Source organism: Colletotrichum tamarilloi (genome assembly GCF_030869305.1).
Source record: "Colletotrichum tamarilloi strain Tom-12 chromosome Unknown Scaffold_307.1, whole genome shotgun sequence".
Taxonomy (NCBI): domain Eukaryota; kingdom Fungi; phylum Ascomycota; class Sordariomycetes; order Glomerellales; family Glomerellaceae; genus Colletotrichum; species Colletotrichum tamarilloi.
The window spans coordinates 1707-9991 of NW_026849690.1; the positions used below are offsets into that span (position 1 = coordinate 1707).

The 8285-nt window shown below is 53.8% G+C and overlaps 3 protein-coding genes across 3 annotated transcripts; 2 read left to right on the forward strand and 1 right to left on the reverse strand.

Annotated features, from left to right (window-relative positions):
* Nucleotides 1-839: 839 nt before the first annotated feature.
* Nucleotides 840-1343, forward strand: CTAM01_17013 (uncharacterized protein; the record flags this gene model as incomplete). The annotated part of the gene is made up of 1 exon (XM_060533005.1): nt 840-1343. The coding sequence occupies one exon, from the start codon at nt 840-842 to the stop codon at nt 1341-1343; it is 504 nt and encodes a 167-aa protein (XP_060372415.1).
* Nucleotides 1344-1834: 491 nt separating this feature from the next.
* Nucleotides 1835-3002, reverse strand: CTAM01_17014 (uncharacterized protein; the record flags this gene model as incomplete). The annotated part of the gene is made up of 2 exons (XM_060533006.1): nt 1835-2082; nt 2141-3002. The coding sequence occupies 2 exons, from the start codon at nt 3000-3002 to the stop codon at nt 1835-1837; spliced, it is 1110 nt and encodes a 369-aa protein (XP_060372416.1).
* A 2820-nt stretch (nt 3003-5822) lies between these two features.
* On the forward strand, nt 5823-7085 carry CTAM01_17015 (uncharacterized protein; the record flags this gene model as incomplete). The annotated part of the gene is made up of 2 exons (XM_060533007.1): nt 5823-6054; nt 6106-7085. The coding sequence occupies 2 exons, from the start codon at nt 5823-5825 to the stop codon at nt 7083-7085; spliced, it is 1212 nt and encodes a 403-aa protein (XP_060372417.1).
* Between the last annotated feature and the right edge of the window lie 1200 nt (nt 7086-8285).

The window sequence follows — 8285 nt, forward strand, 5'->3', positions numbered from 1 at the left end:
CCTTTCGCCATACCGCGTGCTTCTTCTACTTCCTCGAAGCGATACCAAGCATGCGACGATCAGACGCAAGAGTGGTATTATTCTGCATCCTGTGGGTTATCACTGCATAAGGTCGCGCAAGTAATCACAGCAATAACGCTGGACTGGTGGCCCTTGACTATTACATGTACCAATCATGCATTGAAGATTCCCTACCTGGAGAACCGCCATTGCGCGTCCGACCAGAAATCCCAAGCTTCAGACCCGTGTCTTCACCCATAAGCCAATAGATGAGCGCCACGAGACAGCGAGCTAACTTACAATATTCGGTGCACGCGGATTGGCGAGAAGGCGAGGTGGGTTAAGCTTCTTACGGCACAGCAATGCCAACAATGACTACAGGCAGTCTTGCGCATAAGCCAGCTGACCGGTATGATGGCCTGATGCTTGAACAAGCAAAAGACAAAGCCATCTCGTCAAAGAAGGAGGTCAAGTCGTACAGCAGCAGATGTCCACGGATTGCGAAGAGGTTCGCAGCTCGAAAAGATTCCCGAACAGCACCTGCTGCCTTTTTGCCATGGCATCGCCGGTAGGGAAGCCAGGCTCATTATCTGATGGTGTCAATAACAGCCCCAAACCTTCCGATTTAATCATTCCATACTTGATGAATCACGCCCCGATATTCAGAAAATTGTATGAAGTCCAGCAACGCGTAAGTTTCCCGCGCCGACATGGCCTCCACGGTTGATGCTGACGTTGCGTGATAGGTTTGGGAGAGTCCCAAAGCTGACCGACATTTTCAAAACCAACAATCACGAGCCGATCATGCGAGTAAAAAAGTTGCCAGGTATTTCTTCGATATGATGCGCGAGATTGCCAAAGAGCTGGACACAGCGACGGACGCATTCTCAGTCATAAGCCGTGGCACACAACGGCCGCGGATTCTTGACATGTGCGCCGCCCCTGGAGGCTTCCTCGCGACTGCACTTGAGATGTGTCCTGAAGCTCAAGTATTGGCGTTCACTCTACCTCTTGCGGAAGGAGGACATAGAGTTCTGTTGGGGAGAGACAGCAGAGTGAAATTCAAGTTTCTTGATATCACGATGCTGGCTGAAGATATGGATATGGGTGTGGGACTAGCCAATGACGAGCAGTGCGGAAAGTTCCTTCCACGAAACATTGCGCCTCACTATCTGTTTCGCCTCGTTCTTTGCGATGGACAAGTGCTCCGGACACAAAACCGACCAGAGTGTCGGGAACAGCGAGAGGCTTGCCGGCTGGTGTCAACACAACTGGCTCTAGGCCTTGAACACACGGAACCGGGGGGGACCATGATCATCCTCCTCCACAAGCTTGAGGAATGAGACACAATCATGCTTTTGTACACCTTTCGAAAGTTCTCTACAATCACATTATTCAAGCCCAAGAGGTTTCACGCAAAGCGCTCGTCGTTCTACATGGTGGCCTCAGACATCCATAGCAAAAGCCCCCAAGCGACCCAGGCAGTGGCCAAGTGGAAAGAGATATGGAACGACGCAACGTTCAAGGGACCTGAGGAATATCAAGACATCACCCATGCAGATGAGCGAGATGTGGCCGGAGTGCTTGATGAATTTGGTGCGGGACTGATTGAGCTGGGCAATGCCATTTGGCCCACCCAGGAAAAAGCACTAACAAAGGCGTTTTTATGTAACAAATAGGAGTTTCCGACTTTTGGAGCTGTGAAGACTGCCTCGATCTGTCCTTCCTGCCTCCATTCTTTCGCTCCTTGAGACCTTGCGACAGCGAGATAAAATGTCCTGGCGAAGCTTGCAATACTTCTGTTTTCTCGTCGCGGACTATTCAGACGATTCTTTCAGCTAACGTCATCTGATTGGATTGCAAGACTTGCGAAACCACTTGCCAGGTCATCTGCTTGACCATGCCCGCTATCCCCTCCTTCCGACTCTCGCCTTAACTGATCGATGTTCAGCGTCAAGTGCCTTCCAATACGGTCGCTCAGAACTCGCCACCTCTCCAATTCAGGCAACCTTTCACTATCGGCGCCTGGGATGAACCAAGGGAAAGAAACATGTCGAATAACGGCTTGCTCTGAAAAAGCCCCTAGATGTCAGCGTTTGTGTTTGGTTGCACGTGACATGCTCGTTCATTGGGAATTTACTGGAGTATGCTCCGAGAAGCATGTCAACGATTGCCGCACCGCCGCTAGACAAGTCACAAGGGGTAAGACTGAGAAGCATGATGACTCCAGGTATTTCAAAATGCCCAAAAGCCTTTGCCACGTTGATGGCTGCTTGAACCTCAGTACTCCGTATTGGCGGCGATTGAGACTTAAGCTCGGTCCGTAGATCTCTGATCCGTATAGCCCATTTATCCCAGTGTGCATCGTTGCCCAACCCAGAACAAACATTTCGAATACCGCGATTGACGAGTTCTTGCATGGATACTTGGCAAGACTTTTCGGGGCTGATGGTTAGCTTCCCTTGCGAAAGGTATTCTCCCGGATAGAACCGACCGCTGCTGCGCAACCCATAAAGTGAGCGGAGCTTGGTTCCTACTTCGGATACATCTTTGAAAGCGGCAATAGCCTGCAAATCGCGAGCAAAACCCCTTGAATTGAACTGTCGAGTATCGATCATTAGAACCTTGATTTCGGACAGTTCTTGAGGGTTCCAACTGCGGCCGTGACAAAAGAAGCCGAGCTGGAGGGCTACGAGAAGAGAGCTGGTCCAGGATACCAGGTTACATCTGTCTAGGCCGGAATGTGAACAGTTCCCCCACAAGTGAGTATTGAGGAGCTGAGCAGCCTGCTGTGATGGCAATTGATAGAGGTCGCGTAGGTGTTCCGGCGAGATCCTGGCGGCCTCAGAGCACACCTCGGTCTCAGTCGTTGTTCCGAGCGCAGAGGGGTCCGAGACACGGAAAAGATACCTTGGAATGCCCTCTAGGGATTCATTCAGGTGTGAATTGGAAGGTTTGGGGTTGAACGGGGTGCTGAGGCTTGGTGTATCGCGTGTGGACATGGCAGGCAGTGAACATAACCCAGTTGCGTTTGAATCACGAGATGGAGGCCCGCGATGAACTAGCCCGTAGAGGTGGGAGAAAGACAATTATATCTTCCGCCACTGATGATTTGCTATTCTCATTGACAGGCCGCACCGCTCTTTCCCGCCACCCGGTCGTAATTGAGGATGGATCCTAAAGGGATGGTATACAACCACCTCGACTGGCCTGAAGCAAGGACGGCGGCAGCGTCTAGGACACGAACGATCTGCAGTCAATCAAATCAGTCGGCGAGAGTATATACATCTCCACCGAGGTTTCATATGCTGGTTAGTTTTCTGAGGCCACACTTTCCCCAAATTGGAATCGGCTCTATTCAGTACTGCAACGATACATACTTCCATCTCTCGGATTGCTCCACTAGATAAACAATCCCGGTCAATCCGCACTGTGTACAGACATCTGCGAACTGCGGGGTTTCATTGCCTGCTATCTAGAGACGAAGATGGATGTCTCCAAGTATACCTCCTTGGCCCAATTACTGTTTACACTCTCTCATACCACCCCCTCCACAGTTTTTGGCTTTCGAAACATCGAGAAGTTTGTGCAAAAGAGAAAATGACATAGGGACTATACTGCAGTATCCAAGACTGTCGCCATTACGATCGACTACGAACCCAAACCGGTCGTGCACACAAAGGGAAAGAAGAAGACCCACTCAGGTGTGTATGTGCAACGCAGTCCACAGCACATACGTCCAGCGCGGCAAACCACCGAGCGCTAGAAGTCCACAATACCTTGCCCAACTCTGATCCCTCGGGGCCGCCTGCTTATGACATCCGAACGTCCATATCAGACCTCCATAGCCACGAGTCGACCAACCGAGGACAGTGGAGCCTGGGCAAGAGGCACGTACCACCGGGTAGATACGGTCTGTTAGATCAGGTGAACTTGCAGGCTTATCTCGTGGGCTTGTCCAATCCCTGGACGACGGCAGTATGTGTCAAACGTGCTTGGCGACGCTAAACCGCCCCTGCTCACTAACTAGCGTGGCGCCCGCTCCGAGTATGCCACGTGGTGCGGCTGACTGTGAGATACAGAGGGCCCAGAGCACATTCCCACACTAACTAGTGGCGCTTGCGTTCACCCCAGTCGAGGCGCAAGTAAGCACTTTCAAATGGGGGTGCATCACCCGTGACCCGCCTTGCTTTACAACCCGGGTACGGAACCCTGATCAACGACTACCACCAGCAGTCTCTTGGACACAGCGTAGCCACCGCCGTACTTCGTCTCCTTGTCTCGGCAAGCGGGGATCAGTGTTTGTCTGATCTTCAGCCAAGTGAGAGGGAATGTGTCTGGGCAGCTCCATGGGCTAAAGGCTGGATGTGGCGTAAAGATCTGGAGCGAGTTGACCCCGCCAAGCATTGTTGGTGGCCATCTCCTCCGTGGTGTCGCTGAGTTGCGGTTCCTCCACTGTGATGCTTGTGAGAACGATTACAGCATTCTGCTCACCGCCGCTGCACAACCCGGGAGCCCTGCTTCATACATCCCACATCTTGAGTAGCCATTGCGACGTTAACATCCTCACAAAGGGGGTCCGGAGAAGGGAAATAACGGCAAAACGTGACAATGGATAAGTTGTGGCTACGGAAAGCCCAATCAACTGTCAAAGAAGTCCTGCGTCAGATCGCAGTAGACATGGCCGAAGACTGACGGTATCCTCTTCCTCAGTGTCTCCTGCGATCGCGTTGGTCAGCTCCAGTGCTGTTCTCGCCCCGACTCCGAGTCATCCTCGACTTTCTGTAGGAGTACTCGACCCCCGTCCGCTGGTTCAACGACCCTGCTTCGAGGTCCTTCAAGCCTACAAAAGTTCGGTGAATCTAAGAGCCAATTGTGACATAGGCAAGCAAATTTCTCTCACGAGATCAGTCAGCTGCAAGCAAATTTCTCCCCATTTAGTCTCGGTAGTATTCAGTAACCCGATGCCCCCGATGGATGGCTTTCCATAGACTCCGATCTCGCGGCGCATATGGTATTCAAGCTCCTTTGGCAGAGGTGATATACTGTCCTTGTCGCTGTGATGGCCGGGTCGCCTCGGGTGGCACAGTGAAATTCGCGCAATGGTGATGCCGGTTTTCAGTACAGACTCATACGAGCAGTTTCTTGCATCTGCTTCGCAGCTCGGGGATAATGTGGCTTGTGTGAAGTGATCTATCATCGTGATATCACCAAACAGAACTACCTCAAGCGTGTCTTTGGTCAATAAGGGTGATCTTGCACGGATTGGAGAGACGGGACATTGCCTGGACGTAATCACCAGTGGTAATCGTGAAGGAGAACATCTCAGGTGACGACAGGAATGACTGAAAAAACCAGCTCGTAAATTTGGGAGTGTTCTGCTCCAGGAATATCAGTACATCATGCACCTTTCGGCACACTGGTTCGAGGAAAAGAAACGACATCTCTCAAATAGATCCTTCACGGGTCGCTCGGTATGTCTCCAGGATTTCTCGGAAAAGGCCCTCGGTTTGGGCGCCTCCTGATGGGCCAATCGGAGTGAGCCCGAGGTATGTATGCACCGTCAAACGTTTGAGACTGACGCCGCAGCTATCTTTTTCCGAACTCCTCTCCGTCATGACGCTTTCTATGGAGCCCTATCAGCCACCTTGAGAGCGCCAGTCTGGTTGCCTCGACCGAATGCCTGTCGATTGTTCTGGGCGAGCAGTCTCCCAAAGTACTTACATAGCCTAGTGGCCAGCTCCTCGGGCACTGGCCTCCCAGCCTACGATAGCACCACGTTATCTTGCCCTAGGATCCCCGCAGAGAGCGCGGCACACACGATGGAACAACACTCCAGCGAGCAACAGCATCACAGGGGCCCACGATCTCGTCGGCCCGGCAAGCATCGTCTTGAGGCCTGGCTGTGGAAGGATGTGCATCGTCAGGTGATTCGTAGCATTGATCACCCTTCTCTCGTTCCGTCGGAGGCCTCGGTTTCTAGCGCTTCACGTTGCGAACTGGTTTGCAGCTACAGCTGGGCAATTGGCCAGGATGAAAAGATCCACATACCTGGTAAGCTTGAAGCGCCTGGGGAAAACATCACACATGAGTAACTATCAATAGGTTCCGCAGCAGTCTTTCAGAACATTCCCTTACCGGTTACCATCCCGAAGGATCGAGGCACCTTTTTCGTGGACCAGAATGCAGCACGCGTCCCCGACTTTCCGTTCGCGCCGTTGTTTCGCGCTACGGCATCGATGAACCCATCGTTTCGCTTTGATGATATTGATGTCCTGGTGAACCGGAACAGCCTTAGAAAGCTCCTCGATTTCTCTGCGGGCCGAAGTCAAGACAGCTTTCGCGTCAACCTACACCTCGTCCACCGAACTCTGGTCATCGAGCGTTGCGAGAGGACCGCCCGCGAACTGATCAGTGGTTCCAAGAACTCCGGGTGGGGCAGGAACTTCGAGCGCAAGTTCACGACGTACCCACCTGGTCTAGAAGACAGCGCGGCACATCACCGGGCTCTTCGATACCAGCTAGGTGACCTCGCATGCGTGGTACGCTTTGAGGTGGACGCATGCTACGAGAAGACGGGCGAGGGTAGCTGCTCCGAGCCGCTGGAAGGTGCAATGGGGCGGCTAGCAGTAGGAGACGGTCCTGGGGAGGTCGCTGCTAGCCCCAAATTGCCAACGCAACCGTCGATGGCTCAAGCGACGGCGGCAGAAATCAAGACGGCAATCAAGCCTAAGAGCCCAAGCGCGTACATGCCACAGCTCTGGTTTGGCAGGACGCCTTGGCTTATCATCGGGCAGCACGCCAATGGAACCTTTGAGCAGCTGAAGATCACCCATGTTGCAGCTCGGTTTACAAACTGGGAGGAGAGACACCAGGCCGACCTCCGCAAGTTGGTCACTGTCTTGGCCCATTTACGCCAGGCTGTCGAAGAGCACGGAGGCAGACACTGCGTCGCGATATATGAGAAAACGGCAAAGACTCCAGAGATCAAAGTGTACTCTTCATGTGTTGTTAAACAGGCCGTGCCGGACGATTTGAGGCGCAAGCTCTGGAAGTCACAAATCAATGGCCCGCCCACGCTTTGAGAGCCATACAGTCTATTTGCTTGCTCTTCCGGAAAGACATCACTGTCTTGTGAGGGATGGGCGCTTCAGATTCGAGGCACCTCTTAAGTACATGCTACATAAGCCACTCGACTGGATTTTCTGCCTGACTATCCGTCGCCGGCTGTATCGTCTTCACGGCCCGTGGGCGTCGCCGCGACTCATCTCCGTGTGGGCAGATATATCGCAACCTCATCATGAATCCTCATCTGGATAGGCTTCGATAGCCACCTGTTGCTCCATTTGATTGACGCGACCTCGGGGATCTGCAGAAGCTGCTGGCGGCCTCCCTGCCCCCCTTCGCGCTCGTGAGAACCAAGGAACTTACTAGTCAGGCTGCTTGTCAGGCGAACGCCGGACCGTAGGGTGGCCCGCAGCTAACGAAGCGGGAGGCCCCCGCGCCGCCTCAACCACCCCGTGTACGTCGTAGGGCGGTGGAAGCTCTTCTCAGCGATACGCCTGAACATGGTGACCTAGCATCCGCGCGTAACCACCGCAGCATGCACAGCGTGACCTGCCCAGTCTGTCCATGGACGAAATGTTCCCCACGCCATATGCAGCGGACAGATGCCACAGGGTGCAGCCTTTTCGCGTGGACTGAGGAAAGACATGCATTTCGCTGCCCGTCGAAAGTTTCTAGGGCCTTTCGGGGGTCGTGAACGCGCCGATGGCCAAACCAACCGGAAGCCTGGTCTACGCCGCCGACATGGGGCTAAGCGCAAGCATACAGGCAATATCAGATGGGAATGAGCTCACCGCCCCCGTAACGGGCGCTAGTCTAGGCTGGCACGCTGCAGCGAAGAGAGTGAGGTAAATGACGACGGCACTGCAACTCGAATACGATAAGGCGCAGCCGCCAGACGGATTGTCGGCGTCACTACTCGCCTGGCTCTTTGGGCCGACGATCTAGGGGGTGGGTCGTTGAGTGCGTAGGCTAGCAAGTGCTTGCCGCCACCTCGTCTCAAGAGCGAGCTACTTCGGCCACCCTGCGCCCAAGGTACCGCCATATGGATGTCGTCCAGACCAGGCCCCGCCTGCAACGATCATGCCCCCCGACGCCATCCCGGCCTCGAGCAGTCGAGGTGGCTGTACAACATGGGGTCACGACGCGTCCCAGAGCGCGAACTGCCAATCCCAGCGACGTCTCCTCAGCATCGCCATCGAGGTTGGGGAATGAGACAT